Source organism: Brienomyrus brachyistius, chromosome 20 (assembly GCF_023856365.1).
Source record: "Brienomyrus brachyistius isolate T26 chromosome 20, BBRACH_0.4, whole genome shotgun sequence".
In the NCBI taxonomy this organism is placed as follows: Eukaryota; Metazoa; Chordata; class Actinopteri; order Osteoglossiformes; family Mormyridae; genus Brienomyrus; species Brienomyrus brachyistius.
The window spans coordinates 11,007,462-11,024,770 of record NC_064552.1 but is presented as its reverse complement, the minus strand read 5'-3'; the positions used below and the strand labels follow the sequence as shown (position 1 = coordinate 11,024,770).

At 50.9% G+C, this 17,309-nt stretch overlaps 1 protein-coding gene across 41 annotated transcripts in view; it reads left to right on the top strand.

The window, feature by feature from the left end:
• ank3b (ankyrin 3b) overlaps positions 1-17,309 on the top strand; it is a 108,047-nt gene that overhangs the window by 45,613 nt on the left and 45,125 nt on the right. For 32 of the 41 annotated variants that reach the window (XM_048987075.1, XM_048987096.1, XM_048987099.1 and 29 more), the window contains exons 2-15: positions 2,471-2,572; positions 2,739-2,837; positions 4,483-4,581; positions 6,656-6,754; positions 8,061-8,246; positions 8,729-8,752; positions 10,344-10,442; positions 11,692-11,790; positions 12,831-12,929; positions 14,054-14,251; positions 14,738-14,836; positions 15,153-15,251; positions 15,722-15,820; positions 16,124-16,321. In XM_048987075.1, the coding sequence (XP_048843032.1) occupies positions 2,471-2,572; positions 2,739-2,837; positions 4,483-4,581; positions 6,656-6,754; positions 8,061-8,246; positions 8,729-8,752; positions 10,344-10,442; positions 11,692-11,790; positions 12,831-12,929; positions 14,054-14,251; positions 14,738-14,836; positions 15,153-15,251; positions 15,722-15,820; positions 16,124-16,321 (1,599 nt within the window). The remainder of the gene's footprint in view (positions 1-2,470; positions 2,573-2,738; positions 2,838-4,482; positions 4,582-6,655; positions 6,755-8,060; positions 8,247-8,728; positions 8,753-10,343; positions 10,443-11,691; positions 11,791-12,830; positions 12,930-14,053; positions 14,252-14,737; positions 14,837-15,152; positions 15,252-15,721; positions 15,821-16,123; positions 16,322-17,309) is intronic. The other 9 variants (XM_048987091.1, XM_048987090.1, XM_048987083.1 and 6 more) reach the window with 1 other exon arrangement.

The window sequence follows — 17,309 nt, the reverse complement described above, 5'->3', positions numbered from 1 at the left end:
GGATCCAGCTCATGTGTGATTTTCCAAACCTGCTGTATTTTTCTCTCAGGTCCCAGACCTCCCCCTGGGGTCACTCTTTAGGAAGCTTCCACCCTCGCCACATTGTTCTCACGGAAGTGTTTTTGGTATTTAGTGATCTATAAATCGAGGAAAGAGGCGGGTCAAGTCACTTGTGGGTAATGAGAGTGAAGCAAGGTGGATTCTGCCAGGGACAGTGCTGAAAGGGGCCTGGAATCATGGTACTGAGGCTACAGGCTTGCAGCATCAACGATCGACGATGGGCTCGTGGTGTCAACGCAAGACTCACAGCATCAGCGACTGGCTCACGGTGTTAGCGACTAGTTCATGGCGTTAGCGATGGGCTGACAGTGTTAGCGACTGGCACACAGCGTCAGTGTGCCTCACTGTATTAGCAGTGGCCTCACTGTGTTAGCGACTGACTTATGCCGTCAGCAATGGGCTCACAATGTTAGTAGTGGGCTCACTGTGTTAGCAACTGGCTCACGTTGTCGGCGATGGGCTCACCGTGTTAGCGACTGGCTAACAATGTCGGCGATGGGCTCACCGTGTTAGCGACTGGCTAACAATGTCGGCGATGGGCTCACCGTTTTAGCGACTGGCTAACAATGTCGGCGATGGGCTCACCGTGTTAGCGACTGGCTCACGTTGTCAGCGATGGGCTCACCGTGTTAGCGACTGGCTAACAATGTCGGCGATGGGCTCACCGTGTTAGCGACTGGCTAACAATGTCGGCGATGGGCTCACCGTGTTAGCGACTGGCTCACGTTGTCGGCGATGGGCTCACCGTGTTAGCGACTGGCTAACAATGTCGGCGATGGGCTCACCGTGTTAGCGACTGGCTCACGTTGTCGGCGATGGGCTCACCGTGTTAGCGACTGGCTCACGTTGTCGGCGATGGGCTCACCGTGTTAGCGACTGGCTAACAATGTCGGCGATGGGCTCACCGTGTTAGCGACTGGCTAACAATGTCGGCGATGGGCTCACCGTGTTAGCGACTGGCTAACAATGTCGGCGACTGCCTCACGGCTTCAGCAACAGGCCCACGGTATCGGCTGCCGTTCGTACAGCCAGCAGTCAGTCTGACAGTCTGCAGTTTGTCATCCGGAGTGCTGTTCAGCAGATTTTTTTTGTGCCTTTTTCCTGCTGAAAGGCGTTTGTCCTGCACACCCCACCTGTGTTGTTATTGGCGAGATGAGGATGAGCCGCCAGGGCAGGGGCGCCGTAAAGTGGGGGTGGAGTAAGGGCGGTTCCAAGGTGTCCTTAAGTGACAGAGGGCCTAAAAAAATTGGAACATAATTGGATTGGTCTGGGTTGGGGGCCCAGTGTGATAGACTTTCATGTGGCCCAAAATCTGCAGCAGAACCCCTAGGCCAGGGTATCGAAGATAAGCCCCCTCCCGACTTAGTCTGCTCCCCCAATTCAGCCTCCATAGAACTCTCCAGAACACTAAGTGAAAGTTGACCAGGCTGCGTGCAGCAGGTTAGAAAATAACTAACGATAATTAAACATGAGTTTGGCCCCAAGCTCACTGTGTTTGGCTGATGTTGAACATCATGCACGTTCCCTTTTTGGGGACTGGGCCAAGGACGGGGTGGTGGGGGTGCTCGCCGATTTTAAAAGAACGAAAAAGCAAAAACACAAACGCCGTTGCCATGTGACTGGAAAAACAGACGACGATACACACAGCGCTCACTCTGAGACGGAATCTCAGTGCGTGAGCATGGTTCTTGTCACGGGGAGTGAAAGGAAACACACTGATGTTCAAACCAACCCATAATAGTTATACCCCTCATGAGCCCTCTACAGTGCCTCCTCTCGCTAAACGTCAGTACTGCAGGAAGTCAGAGAGAGTGTACAGTTCAGTGTTTTACAGTGATCAGCATGTCTTTACGCCCCCACATGTTCCGTCTACATCTTAAGTCCCGTAATTCAAAGGTGACAGGGCCGTGTGGCATAACAGCTCGTCCGCACTGTGAGTTACAATCAGTGTGGTGATTCTCATCCAGTGGACTAGCTTACTGGTTCCTGTCTTTGATATGGTATATGGTAACACCTCATTAATTCATGGAGTATTTTGCTATTACTTGTGTATACAAACTAAGTCCTTGTTACTTACTGATCTTTTGTACTTGTGAAGTACTGATCTCATGCTTGTTCATCATTAATGAATCGCGATGCATCTTTTCTCTCAAGTAATTGCTGTCTGTGTTTATGGTTCATACTCCCAGTAGTAACTGAGTTACTATTACGTATTTGCACCCCTCTCAAGTAAAGTGTTACTGACAGTGTGGTGTAGCGATGGTAATAAATGGGCAGGCTTTCACACTGACGCAACAAGGCTAACAATGTCGATTTTAAGGTGTGCGTCCCGCTGCGGGAGTTACGGCGGATGTGGAGTGCTGGGGGGCACATGGACTGAGTGGACTGAACCGGCCTTTTCTCTTTGCAGTCGGACAGCAATGCCAGCTATCTGAGAGCGGCGCGGGCTGGCAACTTGGAGAAGGCCCTCGATTACCTGAAGACGGGGGTCGACATCAACATCTGCAACCAGGTGCTGCCAGTGTGGAGTTTCGAATGAGGGGAAATCTGTGTGGCTAAGGTGGAACTGCCTGTTGTTGTGTGATGACCGTTGTTCTTTTGGACATCTCTCTCTCTCTCTTTCTCTCTCTCTCTCTCTCTCTCTCTCTCTCTCTCTCTCTCTCTCTGTGTCTCCACAGAATGGCCTAAATGCTCTCCATCTTGCCTCCAAAGAAGGTCACGTGGAGGTCGTGGCAGAGCTGATTAAGCTCGGAGCCAACGTCGATGCGGCGACAAAGGTCAGCGTCCTCCCTCCACTCGATTAGAGAGGCATGCAGATCCGAGGAAGGCGCCATTCGTTTGGGGGGGGGGGGGGGGTTCCCTGTGCCAAATCTCCCAAGTAAGGACAGCACTCCAGATGACCTTGGCACAGCCAGCAGAGGTCGGCTATGTCCACGGAGTCACAGCGGTTTGCTCACTACTGGGGGAGATTAATGGCATAGCATAAAAGCCTGTGCCAAGCAGATCGGAAGTTGAATCAGGCATGTAAGACAAATGACCGCTAAAGTCATGCTAATTTATTGTATTTATAAACTTTATTTACGGACCACCACTCACCCATAAACATGCAGTCATATATATATATATATATATATATATATAGATAACAAAATATGCTGCATAAAACAATTGCATCAGTCGGTAATATAAGGGAGCCCTATTCTCTCCTTCATCTTTCTGGCACCCCCGCAGTTCGCAGACTGATGGTTCAGTCCAGCCCTTTGTCTTTATTCGCTGCCATGTGGAAATCCTGCCGAATGATACATATTGTTCCACTGTGATGCTCAGGTTGTATCGCTTTACAGTCTCAGGCCGTTTTACGGCAAAAAAAAAAAGCCTGCATTCTCACTGTCTGTCATTACTTTAGTTACATTAACATACTAAAATCCGGCCGTGATATTTAATAATCTTTTTGTGTGCATCTAATGTTTTTTAATCTTTAAGAAAGATGTTGCGGTGATTGCAATATGAAGTACTGGGAAAAAATACTATCACCAAAACATTATTCAGTGGAATTTTTAGATCACCAGTATTGATTTCATTTTACCCACTATAATGATAAGTTAAATGTTATGAGAATATGCCCCAAAAATGGGTCGATTTCCTTTTAAAGGAATGATTTTTGTCTCAGATGGCAAGCGGTGGGTGGTGTAGGTATTACTGTGTCATGACAATGGAGAGCTGTGAAAATAACCGGGAGATTTTCCGCTACAGCCCCTGATACCGTTACCTAACACTCCTTTACCCATTCCTGGGGGTGCGGGTCCTCGCTAAGTTGGGGTAATGAACGGGAAGCTGTATTTTCATTGTTTGGGTGATATCACCGTAGAAGCCCCCCCCCTCTCCCCCACCCCAAAACATATGTGACTCTAAGCTTTTATTCCGGGGGTGTGAGCGGCCAACCAGTCATCCAAATATATTAGCAAAAAAAAATGTGAATACATTTGCAGTAAATTAAATCATTGATATGACTAACACAAGCCATATTTTCAAATAAGAGAAATAAGTTTACCAAAAAAATAATAATAATTTCATTGAACTTTATATGTTGAGGCAGAATTTTCTTCTGATCAGTAGGGGGGCAGTTGCACCCCCTGTAACCCCGGTAAAATCGCCTGTGCCCCAAAGAGTGTGCCAAGGCAGCAAGAGGCCTCAGGTATCAGCCGGTGAAGCGAGACAGAGCCAAACGCCAACCTGAACGTGCGGGCGGTTTATAAAAAGCTAGGGGGGGTTGGTGCTAACAGCCGGCGACGTCCCAAGAATGCAAGGTGTCTGAATGGAGCCTGAGGTCGGAAGTGCTCACTTCGCAGCTGGGGGAGAGGGGGGGCTGGGCCGTGGGTCACAGCCTCGGCATTAATCTGCGTCTCTCTCTCCTTTATCCAGAAAGGAAACACTGCCCTGCATATATCGTCGCTCGCCGGCCAGACGGATGTTGTGAAAGAGCTGGTGAACAACAGCGCCAATGTCAATGCACAGTCCCAGGTAGGCTCTCCCTCTGCTGACAGCCCGCTGGCTAAGCGCGTCTACATCCATGTGGATGCAGGTTTTGTGGGGACGCATGTAGAGACAATCTCCCCACAAATAACCACCACACAAGTAACCCCGCGCAACACAAAGGTCTAAGACCCTTTTTTACTGCATCTCCCGCTTTGTGGGGTTAGTCCAAAGGACCAAAGACAAACCAGACAGGTCTGTATTGTGCTGAAGAGCAAACCTGTCCCTCTGAAAGTTCCCAGCAAACTTGCTCCTTCTCTATGGTTTCAGTCTAGGTATCCTATACCAGGGTTTCTTAGGTCTATGTGCCTTTGGCAAGCAAAAGTGGTTTGGGCCAGAACAGGCTGCCGCACGGGCACAGACTGGATCGGCAAAATTTGGGGACTGGGACTTCCTGCTGACATGATGAATGATGAACAGACAGGCCTTGTGATTGGAAAGGTTTAGAAATCCTGTCCCGGACAGCCGATTTGGGCAGGGTGCGTCACCACAGCGACTTCCACAATGCATCCACCCATCCATCCATCTTCCATGTTTGCTTATCTAGTGCAGGCTCAGAGCAGGCCTGGAGTCTGTTCCGGGATGCACAGGGCAGGCCTGGAGTCTGTTCCGCGATGCACAGGGCAGGCCTGGAGTCTGTTCCGGGATGCACAGGGCAGGCCTGCAGTCTGTTCCGGGATGCACAGGGCAGGCCTGCAGTCTGTTCCGGGATGCACAGGGCAGGCCTGCAGTCTGTTCCGGGATGCACAGGGCAGGCCTGCAGTCTGTTCCGGGATGCACAGGGCAGGCCTGCAGTCTGTTCCGGGATGCACAGGACAGGAGCCAGGGGAATGCCGTGTATGTCTACTCCTTCATCTTAACAGTTAATTTGATTCCATCAGGTCTCTTCGGAGTTTAAATCTGACTCAGATGCTGTTCTAAGAATACACTGTTATTAGACGTCTTTGTGATTTCCGCGCGTAGTGAGCCTCGCGTGACACCGCTTGGTGCTGACTCTGCAGTAATGGCTACCTGGATGACCTACACCCTCCGGTGGCCGCCGCGTGAGTCAGCCATGCCGTTAAGCTGTCATGCCTGCCTCCGTGAGGCGCCCTCCTGCAACACAATCACCGCGCCCCCTCTGGGAGGGTGGCAGGCATCGCCTTCAGGGTGTCAGACAGCTGCAAAGAGAACACCCAACGCCCCCCCCCCCCAACAGGCAGGCCTCTATCTTCAAACCTCAGGCACACTTGGGGAAGGGGGGGGGTGCTTTATCTGCCACATGAAACAGAATAACAATTGACCCCCCCCTTTGGGGCATAGCAGCTGAAGGAGCAGAAGCAGCTGCTTCATTTATGTATCTGCGCACCTTGGATCGCATTTCTGCAGCATTAAACCCTCATGAATATTCAGGAAGGTTCTTTGGATGCTCTCTGGATGTACTTTGACTGGATGAGCCTCTGCTAATAGCATTAGCACAGTACGTGGGTCAGAAACGCGGCCGGACCCCCAAAAGGCAGAAGACGCGCGCGGCGGCACTAATCAGCGCGGCTCCCCGCTCCCCCTGCCCGTCAGCGGCCGGGATAGAGCGCCGCGCGGGAGCCGATCCCCAGCCCCGGATTCTCTGAGCAGGATTGTGCTGCATGTGCGTTTTAAGGTCCAGCTGGGAGCATCGCGAAGAAGCACGCAGATGTGCTGCATTACTGCCCCGGGAGGAATGCAGGAAGCCGCAGAAACGTCTCTGATATTAATGGGGGGTGCGGAGGTCTGTGCCAGGCTGCACACGCACAGCCCCCCCCCCCAGTCTTGCTGCAGTATCGCATAGCGTCGCACAGCCCACCCTGCTTTCCTCACCTCACAGACCACCACCTATAGCGTGCTCGGTGTTCTTACCTATTGCAGGAAAAATCTACGCCTTTTTATGGGCATCAGTTATTCATCTCCATTAATTCCTCTAAATAGTATGTTCCCCTTCACTTTTCTTAAAATCAGACCCCCCCGCGTAAAGCCTCTCCACTGCCCGGTTCCCTGTGACCCCCCCCCGTGATGCTCCATGTCACACTGTCTCTCTCCTGCTCTGCAGAATGGATTCACGCCACTCTACATGGCCGCCCAGGAGAACCATCTGGAGGTGGTCCGGTTTCTCCTGGACAACAATGCCAGCCAGAGCATCGCCACTGAGGTGGGTGGCTCTCAATCCCCCCCTCCCAAGCCCCCTGCAGGCCTCATCGCTGGCCTCTTTCCCTTTGCATTGGGGGCTCTTCCGTTCCCCTGCTGGGTTATATTTAAAAAGGCCTGTCTGAAATATTTGTGTAAATGCCAGAATTAGCAGTATTAGTGTCGTTAGGGTATATAACCAGGGAGGGTATATTTCAATGTTCCACTCCGGGACACAAGATGGCGCTGTTTCCAAGCCTCGGGGGTGACCTTCACACATTCCGTGAGGGGAATGTTATCGAACAGCCCCACACTTGTCACGATTTGCACAAGGAGGGGCGATGAGGTGCCACACGGTGGGGGTGACAGATGCCAAGCCACGCTACGCCACCCCCCCTCTCCACATTCCCCCCCGGACAGGCCTGGCAGGCTGGGCGTGGGTCGCTCAGCTCAGAGGCCGCCCTTGAGAGCGAGCTGGACCGCAGCGGCCATATTGAAGCCATATTGAATTATACATCAGCGGGATTTTATCCTCGTTTGAAGTTACCCTGGGTGGTTAATTATTCATTGGCACGGCTCTGAGTTGTAATGAAATTGCAGCCCTGTGACGTAAAAAAAAAAAAAGAAAGCCAAGATAAGGATTGATTCAGCTGGATATAGATTTTGGAAGCTAACGTATAGCTGCACCCCATCGGGGGTTTCGGGATCTTAAGAAAAGTGGGGACTGCCTTGCTCTGAAACAATCGCATTGTTTCACCAGTAAAGCCCTAAAGACAACAAAAGCTTTTTTCCTTTGAATAATTTCCAAACTTTCCTGATGAAAGTTCAGACAGTTCTCCGCCCTTCAGAATCCATTGTTTTCAATAAAGTTATTTGCCGAACATTACTAATTTGGAGCCGCCCATCTTTGAGTTTCTTATTGCGATCCTGCATAATGAGCTTCTCACTGCCTGGTCTGCAGTCACTGTGAATATTTATGCTGAGTCATAAAAGTAAAAAATTAGATTATATTAAAGCCATATATTAAAAAAAAATCAAGATATATAACAATGAAAGATACAGATATACAATCCCTACAGCTGCAGGAGGAGAGGCTCTAGAGTGGGGTTGGGATGGATCTATGTGGTCTGATTGAGTTTCGGATTATCACCAGTGTGTGATGGAGAGGGAGCATCAACAGGCAGGGGACTGGAAACGCTCTGTCCCCCCGATTCCGTTTTCGGCGTGGTCTGCATGGATTGTGAATGTTCCCTGTTTGCACGCCCACCGAGTTCTGGGGACCGTCTCACCTCGCCTCCCCAGTGACCTCTGACCCCCTTCGCCCCTTGCAGGATGGCTTCACACCCCTGGCAGTGGCGCTGCAACAGGGCCATGACCAGGTGGTGTCACTGCTGCTGGAGAACGACACCAAGGGCAAGGTGCGTCTGCCGGCACTGCACATCGCCGCGCGCAAGGACGACACCAAGGCAGCGGCACTGCTCCTGCAAAACGACCACAACGCCGACGTGGAGTCCAAGGTACCTGGCCGGCCTCCGGCCTCCGTAGCCGTGTCACAGCGTGCCGTTTCCGCGGTAACTGCGACTGTGTCAGACGCACACCTTACGCCTGTGTATCGCGCTGTCACCCCCTCGGCAGGCTTTGTCTCTGCTCTTTCGAACCCGGTCCCCAGGACCTTAGAATGCTGTGACGTAACGAAACGGTGCAGATGAGCTAAGACGCTGCTTCCACCCTCAGTAGTTCGCTGCGATCCTTAAACTATCCTGGCTCAGCTCAGTTCGGCTCGGTTCACCCAGAGGAGCGAGGCTAGCAGTCTTAATTAAGTCCAGACCCCCCCGGCCCCCCGTCAGTTCCTCGCTGCTCCCATTGTGTCCTTGTGTACACTAACCGTCCGTTCTCTCTTCTCTTCGCTGCTATTTCCCTTCCTTCTGTCCCTTTTTCTTCTTTTCTGTTCTGTTCTCTCTCTCTTTTTTTTTGTTGCTGTTGTTTTTTGCGCCCGTAGATGATGGTGAATAGAACGACGGAGGTATACACGAATAAAACTCGACACTCCGTGCAACCCCCCCCCCCCCCACTCCCCCAAGGCTGCCGCCACCTCATCCCTCTCCTTTGTTTCTTCATTGCTTTTCTTTCCTGTTTAATTGTTATCTCTCTCTTTTTTTTTTTTACTTTATGTAGACTTTTGATTTCGGTCAGAGTTTGACATCAGGAGCATGCATTAGCCGCAGGCAAACACTGACGATTTCTGCAGCTGAGAGACGGGCTTCCTGGTTTCCGGGTGACAGTCGGGCTGATGCCCGAACGGCCCGGTGATGTAGCTGTTTGGGATGGGGGGGTGGGGGGGCGGAGGCAGGACTTGACGGGTGACGAGGACGACTGTTAAGGTCGGTTAAGGGGCCCGGCCACCCAGCTGCAGAGAGATGCTGGTTTTGCTAGTCACTAGTTTGCATCTAGGCTTCAGCCTTCAGCCTCGTGCATGACACTTAACCCCATGGTGTCGACCGGGTGACCAGGTCCTAATGACCGCCCCCCGCATGGCTACTAGACTCACGCCGGCATTTTTGGCAAACGCAACATTTTTTCTTTTCCTTCCCGGAAGAGCCCATTGGAGGCCTTGGGCCCGAAAGTAACTGCATGCCATCCTACAAGACTAATTATTAACAATTAACGATAAAACAAAAAAGCTAACAAACTATTATAAACCTAAAGGAACACACTGAAAAATGTGCTAGCTTGCATGTTGTTGACATAATAATAGCGTTATGTCAATGCGAGATTTCTAGTAGCTTAGCGTATTTCTATACTGTCTGTGCTCTAGAGGTTTATAATAATTATTTACTAATTCCTGGCAAAGTGGGTCGTGTCCACTCGCCTGTTAACAATGTGGCCACGTGCTGGGAGTGCACTGGGCCTGGAGGCCACCTGCTTTGTACCAGTTTGACAGCTGCTCCCAGTTAAGCCATTCAGCTGGCGGGGGCAAACACCTGGGCCGTCCCGGGTTAACTGGGATGAACCTCTGGGGTCTCTCTCGGGATTTTTTGGGCACCAGCGCAGCACTAGTTAACCACTGGAGTCGATGGTGTCTGTCCCAGCTGTCCGTTTGCTCCACCTATTGCTCGTGAAACAGGATTAGCTGCTAACAAAATGGATAAAAATGAGAACTAAAAAAAAATGCGTGCCATCATTGTGAGAAATGGTGTGGAAATTGGTCATTTGAGTCTCTCCCCATTCGCTGATCTGCCACGGGATCGACGTGGTTTCGCGTGAGTCTCGATTGACTCTTCTTGTGAGCTTATCCTGTGCCTCTGGTGGGGCTTGCTGGATGGAGAGCCGGCCAAGGAGCTCATCTCCTCGGGGTAGGAGGGCGCCTCCCTCTGGAGTCCGCAGACGTTGCAGGTCGTCTGCTGACCTCCCGTAATGCTCCTGGTCCTGCCCCTAAGGATGTGACGCTCTCGGCGGCGGGTGCCGGTGGCGGCGGTGGTGCTTAGTGCTTGCTGGCGGAGGGTTTGCTGGTGTTTTTGGGCTTGGTGAAGGACGGACCGTTCCCCCTGGGCCCTTGACTCACCGCCACGGTGGCGTCTGGTCTATCCCGCCCCCCCCCCTCCCCCCCCTTACAGAGTGGCTTCACTCCGTTGCACATCGCAGCGCACTACGGCAACATCAACGTGGCTACTCTGCTGCTGAACCGGGGAGCCGCCGTGGACTTCAAGGCGAGGGTAGGACCCCATTTCCATGTGGCGTGGGGCAGGTCCTTCGGACCTCACAGACACACCCCTTTTCAACTCAGGAAAACATGGTTTAAAAAATTAAAAAATGATAAAGAGTTGCCGTATGGTTGTAGGAATGCCTAGGCTTAGGATGCCACACCTGTGATCGGAAGGTGACTGGTTCAAATCCCAGGGTCAGCACTGGATAAAAGCAACTGCTAATTAAATAAAATGACAAGGACCTCAAATATGTGTAATTTTAGTATTCAATCCCCTTGTGCAATGAAGCCCTGGCCAGGGTCGCAGCTAAAGCGGACAAACACACAGGCATGTACTCATGCAGTTATGTCCGAATGCCATGGGGCTCCGGCTGGCACGGCCCCCACCCTGACTTCCTGTCATGTCCCTCTAGTAAATGAAATACGACCGTAAGGATTAGAGCAACTTCCCCCAGACTGTAGGTCACAACGACATGCCACAGCTGCTCTGTGCCGCCTGGATGACCGTCCTGTTGATGCCAAACAGGAAGGCCATGGAATAAATGCGTGGCTCAGGCCTCCTGCAGGTCACCAGGCTCTGATTGGATCCTGAAAATCTCCTCCCTTTTCTCTGGAACGTATTCACTGACCCTAATGGACTCCTGTATTCTGATTATGCCCAAATTTAGTATGCAGCAATGCATTCATTCTTATAATTTGTTGCTCTGCATCAGCATTGTGTGAAGCATAATGTATAATATTGCAATGTATCTTCTAGTTTAAAGGATTTCAAAATGGCAGACAGATAGTCTGTGGCCACTAGAGGGCAGTGTAACTCAATTCCTAGATACAGTTCTATTCATTTTCTTCTCTGTATCCCTATATAAACTAAGATTAGAAATTGACACGGTGAATCTACCACTTATGAGTCCTCTGATTGGATAAGAGGACGCAAAGGTGCACACAGGGCCTATAATGTTTGCTGTTATTAACATGGATATGATCTGGTTTGTTGGTTTGGTTTGTTGCTGATGGAGCTTGGGTGGGAGAGATGTTTATAAGGAACTAATTGGGTCAACATAGCAGGGCAGTGGGTGAACAGGCATGTAGCGACTGTAGAGGTGGTTAGCAGATCGCTATAGGATTTTTTTAAGGGAGGGAACTAGTCCTGGACTCCCCAACGTTGACCTCTGTTAAGCGTTAGCATAACTAGCATTAGCCGGGCGCTAGCAGCACCATTGACGCAGTTCTCAGAGGGGTGATGCTCTCGACTTTCACAGAACGACATCACACCCCTACACGTGGCGTCGAAGAGGGGAAACGGAAACATGGTGAGGCTGCTGCTGGAACGCGGGGCCAAGATCGACGCCAGAACCAAGGTGAGATCCTGAGGACAGGTAGGCTTGGCGGGCACACAGAACCAGGAGTAACATAGGAGAGGGAAATGGGCCTCACACATATCGCAGGTCTGAAGGGTCAAAATCCTGCTAACTTACTTTTAGCATCAGCTACGGCTCAGCCAAGTCCTGTGAAGAGGTCTGTATGACACAGATATATAACTGACGCGCCTTAATCCTGTACGTCCAAGACTGAAATGTGCTGTGTGGTTTTGAGGGTCCCCTGCGGCGTGAAACATCTCGAATCCGCATCCGAGGCCGAGTCACGCCCCGCTTGCCAAATCTCCGGGCCGAGAATGACGTTGTGAAATCTCTCTGACAAAAATAGGCAAAGTGCACACTGTTAGGTAACCCCACCACCCTGGCCAGTCGCTGCCCAGAGCTGCCTCTGCAGCCTGAACACCGAGGTGTCTGTGTCGCATGACGCAGTTCAGCGTGTTCCTTCTGTGCTGCATTTCAGCCGCTCGGATAAGTAACAGCATCTGGGTAATATTGCATCTGCTGATGTGGTTCGGTGCAGATGTTCTGAGACTCTGCGTTTCCCACGTGATATTTTTTGAATGATTCTCCGGGTCAGTTTCTTTTTTCTTTCTGCTGCAGTTAAGACGAACTTGTAGCTAATTATCCCCTTTGTTGTTCGGTCTACAGCAGCAGATATTTCTCAGTATTCTTTGAAATACTGTTTTGCATGCGGCTCTGTATGCGTGTAGTATACGGAATACAGATATACCTAGAATCTAGTGTTTCTTCCTCTCCATCAGTACGTAGCTCGATGTTTAGCTCCCCTCAGTGTAGCATTTATACAACAAATGCATTTGCCTCATAGCAACACTGCAACTGAAATGTCACTGAATCACTGACACGTCCGGTCTTAGTTTCTTCATGTGAAAAGTGAAATCTTACCGGATGCGCTTCGGGATTGTGTGACAGCAAGACCTTTGAACGGCCTGGGAACTTCGGAATTCTGGGTTATGATGTCAAGCGAAAGCAGAAGCGGAGGCTAACCATGCTTTGACTCCCAGGATGGACTGACCCCGTTACACTGTGGAGCACGAAGTGGACACGAGCAGGTGGTGGAGATGCTGCTTGACCGGGGCGCCCCGATTCTGTCCAAAACCAAGGTACCGTCCTGACGCCCATATGCCGAAAATGAGCGCCGTGTTATACTTTCGCCATATGCGCTAATGCCGACGATCGGATCGTATTTCTATTCCGATGACTGTATCTTGAAGTACTCCTTTGCCATGTGTGTTTTATACATTCGGTGCTCCTTGTATTAGGTGCACCTGCTCGTTAAACGCCGGTGATCCGCTCCTCCAAGCAGCCAATCGTGTGGCTGCGACCGGATCCAGCAGCCAGACAGGACCAAAAGGCTCACTTACCGTTTGGCTGAGTGTTAGGGCGGCTCAAACCAGTAATTTAAGTGATTTCAGCTGCAGTGTGATTGTTGGTGCCAGACACGGTGGCTCCAGAACCCCAGACACAGCCGTCCTCCTGGGATGTTCACAGTACGGCGTCTAGAGTTTGCCGAGAATGGTGCGATAAACAGAAAAGGCTTCTGGTTAGCGGCAGTTCTGTCGCTGTAAACACCTTGTTAACGAGAGGGGTGAGAGGTGAAGGGCCAGACTCATTAAAGCTAACTGGTAGACCACAAGTGCAAAAATATCAGCTCCGTGCAACAGAATACAGCAGAAAGACTTCGCTAAACATCTACGGTTGTGGAAGTTCTGGGGGCAAGTGGCTCCTACCCCTGTATCTAATGAAGTGCCCACTGAGTGTTTATATGTTATATTCATTATGTGTCTTTTATTACGTGTGTCTGTTTTTACACTAATGTGGTCAGTGTTGGTGAAGCCGACGCCCCCCCCCCCCCCAATATCATTGCCACACAATGAAATGCTTCTCAAACAGAGGCTTTCTAACCTCTATCACAAAGTGGTTCTAAAATTAGTGGAACGTTTCTAGTATGGATTATGAAGCATCTGAGCTATTGGGGGGGGGGGGACATAAAATCATGTTTTGCTTTGGAAAAAATCTGAAATATAATCGTTTATTAAAAAAAAAAATGGATATGAATTAATACCAAGTTCAGAATTAGTACCAAACTCAGTTTGCATGAATTTATTTGTCGGTCATTTTTTTTGTAAAGCTCCGAAAATGACCTGAATACCCCCCCCCCCCCCCCGGTTCACCCGAGGTTATTTATCATGTGAGGTCATTTTGATGGTGCCGTTGGTGTCTGCAGAACGGGCTGTCGCCTCTCCACATGGCCACGCAAGGGGACCATCTGAACTGCGTGCAGCTGCTGCTCCACCATGACGTGCCCGTGGACGACGTCACCAACGACTACCTGACGGCGCTGCACGTGGCCGCGCACTGCGGCCACTACAAGGTCGCCAAGGTCATCGTGGACAAGAAGGCCAACCCCAACGCCAAGGCGCTGGTGAGTCCCCCCCCCCCCTGCATCAGTGCCTTTAAGGCTGCGCAAGAGTGAAAGCGAGGGAGCAAACCTAGGAGGGGGCCAACCCACATACCAGCCCCAGGGGCTGCGATGTTCGCGTCGGCTCCAAGCGGCTGCGTTGAAAGAACGTTCCAGAACAAGATTCCCAAAACACTTCTCAAGTTACCCGCAGATCCGTGGAGGTTAATAACAAGAAAGCCCACGTTGGCCCAGACCATGAGTAAACTATCATGGCGTTTGGTAATTGGAACAAAACGGGCGTGTCTCTGCAGTTTATTGGAAGGGGGGTAACTGGGAACAGTCAGAGAGGAACGAGTGAAGAAAGCCAGCTTTGCCAAACCCCCTCAGACGCGCCCCACACTGCGCCTCCCCCCTCGCTCCTGCGGGCTGTGCTTCCCTGCCTTCTATCCGGTGCTGCTCGCTGGCAGAGTGCATGACGCCGTGCTCCGTGTCCCGCTCCGTCCTTAGAATGGTTTCACGCCGCTGCACATCGCCTGTAAGAAGAACCGCATCAAAGTGATGGAGCTGCTTCTGAAGCACGGGGCGTCGATCCAGGCCGTGACCGAGGTGAGAGCGGGAGGCTGGTCGCCCGCTTTTGTTCCCGAAATTCTCATGCTACTCTGTGTGTTATGCTCAAGAATGTGTCTCGCTGCTTTCAGATGTTTATAAGTAAAACTGCCTGTGTGTTACTAGCATTGTGTTATGGACGTGAGTAACAAATTTGTGCTGAAGTCAGATGTATACTGACAGACCATCGGAAAGTTCTGGGAAAGTTCCATATACTTTATTTGGTAATAAGCGGGGCACCTTCGCTTGTGATTGATCATTTGTGGTGATGTTCTCCAGCAGGAGGTGAACGTGTTTTTCTTTGGCCTCATTTCAGTCAGGACTAACCCCAATTCATGTGGCCGCCTTTATGGGACATGAGAACATCGTGACCCAGCTGATAAATCATGGGGCCTCGCCGAACGCCACCAACGTGGTGAGTCCAGGAACTCGTTTCTCGGCTTGTTCCGGCGTTGGGATGTAGCCAGATTCGCAGGAAACCATGTTGATAATCCGAAAGTGTGGAAGTAGAGCGATTTGCTAAATTCCAACCCCCCCATTTTTTTGAAGATGCGTCCCCTTATGTAGACGCTCCCGGGTAATGACAGGAACGCTGTTTGTGTCTGTGAATGTCAGCTCTTTCAGTCACTCTTCCTGAGGTAATTATCGGGACATTCTGCCTTTGGTAACATTATAATCATACCGTTCCCGGACGCGTCGTGCTTTGGCGGGGGTTTAACTACACAGTTAGTGCCATAAAAGTATGACTTCAGCCCCGGTTCCCAGAGGCTCCAGTTCTCCCTCCCACCCTGGCAGTCATAACAAAGCTGGTAGACGGAGCCGGAGAGACCAGCCACATGGACGAATCCATGCCATCCCCCCAAGCTCCCGCTTTCTATGTTCCAGAGGGGAGAGACGGCCCTCCACATGGCAGCCCGGGCTGGCCAGGCGGAGGTGGTTAAATTCCTGGTGCAGAACGGGGCCCAGGTGGAGGCCAAAGCCAAGGTGAGGTTGCCGATGGATGCATGGGGTTATAAGCCAGAGACCAGAACCGATTGGCCACGTTGCTTATAGTGAAACATTACGTCTGCAGTTCACTCTGACGTCCAGCTGGGGGCGCCACTGAGCATTTCGCTTGATCGTCACACTACCACTATACTAGTAAAGAACAGGGTCTTCGTTATCAGTGCCAGTGTTGTTAGACTTTGTTTCTTTGCTTCCGCGTTGCCTTACCACTTATTAACGAATTGAATACGGAGCAGCCTTCTGACTGGATGGCCTGGTGACCTATGATTGCGGACCTTGCAGGACGACCAGACCCCGCTGCACATCGCCAGCCGCCTCGGCAAGGCAGACATCGTCCAGCAGCTCCTGCAGAACGGGGCGTCGCCTGACGCCACCACCTCCTCCATGTACACGCCGCTGCACCTGGCGGCCCGCGAGGGGCACGAAGACGTGGCCTCGGTGCTGCTGGAACAAGGTGCCTCGCTGTCCATCACCACCAAGGTACCCGTCGTCGCCTTCTTGTCCCCATGCCAACACCAGTGTTTTGCTTGGGTAGCCTTAGACAGTCAGGCTAATTACTGAGACACTGCATTCATACTGGCTATAGGCCAGTAACCAATAACAGCTGCATTTTGCCAAAATTCCATGGCAACAATTGTAACAGTCTATGACAACAGAGCATCTATTACTGCCTCCTGCTTCCTACTACAACAAACAACAACAATAATAATAATAATAATAATAATAATAATAATAATAATAATATAATGATCTGCTTTTGTATATGCTTCCTGAAAAATTCCACTCACTGTTTAGTTGTTTGCCGGCCAGCTTTTAAGAACAATATCTAGGTTAATCAATCCACTGGAACACTGCTGACTCAAACTGGCTCACTGACTCCTAAAGTGGAAAGTTGAGAGCAAAGACCGTAAGCCTCTGTGTGGTTAGGTGAGGTTGCTTGTCCCTCCGTGTACCTACCTGTCTGTCTGTCTGTCTGTCTGTCTGCCTGCAGCACAAATATATTATGTGCCATGTTTGTCCCTGAGTGTTTGACAGTCCTGGGTCTCAGTGTGTGGTCGTGCAGGTGACCAGTAGGTCTCCAGGTGGATGTGCAAGCACACATGCTGGCCATATAGAGCACATTGGTGCTGGTGGTGTGCAGGTTAGTCAGTATCCTGCTTTGGACCTAAAATAAGACAACTGTCTGTCTTAGGGAGGCATGGCACTATGGACGCAGGAAACCCGATAAAGTTGTCCAGGACGCACCCCGTGCTCCGGTTGCCTGCTGACGCTCCTCTGTAGCGCGTCGTCTGTTTAGCCCTGGTCCAGACATCTGGAAAGGCGCTTGTCTCATTTAAGATGTCGTCATTAAAAGCATTAGTTGCCTGCGATTGCCTCCCTGATCCAGCCAATTCGCCCTCAGTGGGAATGAGCCGCACGAGCCAGATTGATTTGTAATGTATTTGCTGTAGAAAAAAGAAAAAAGAAA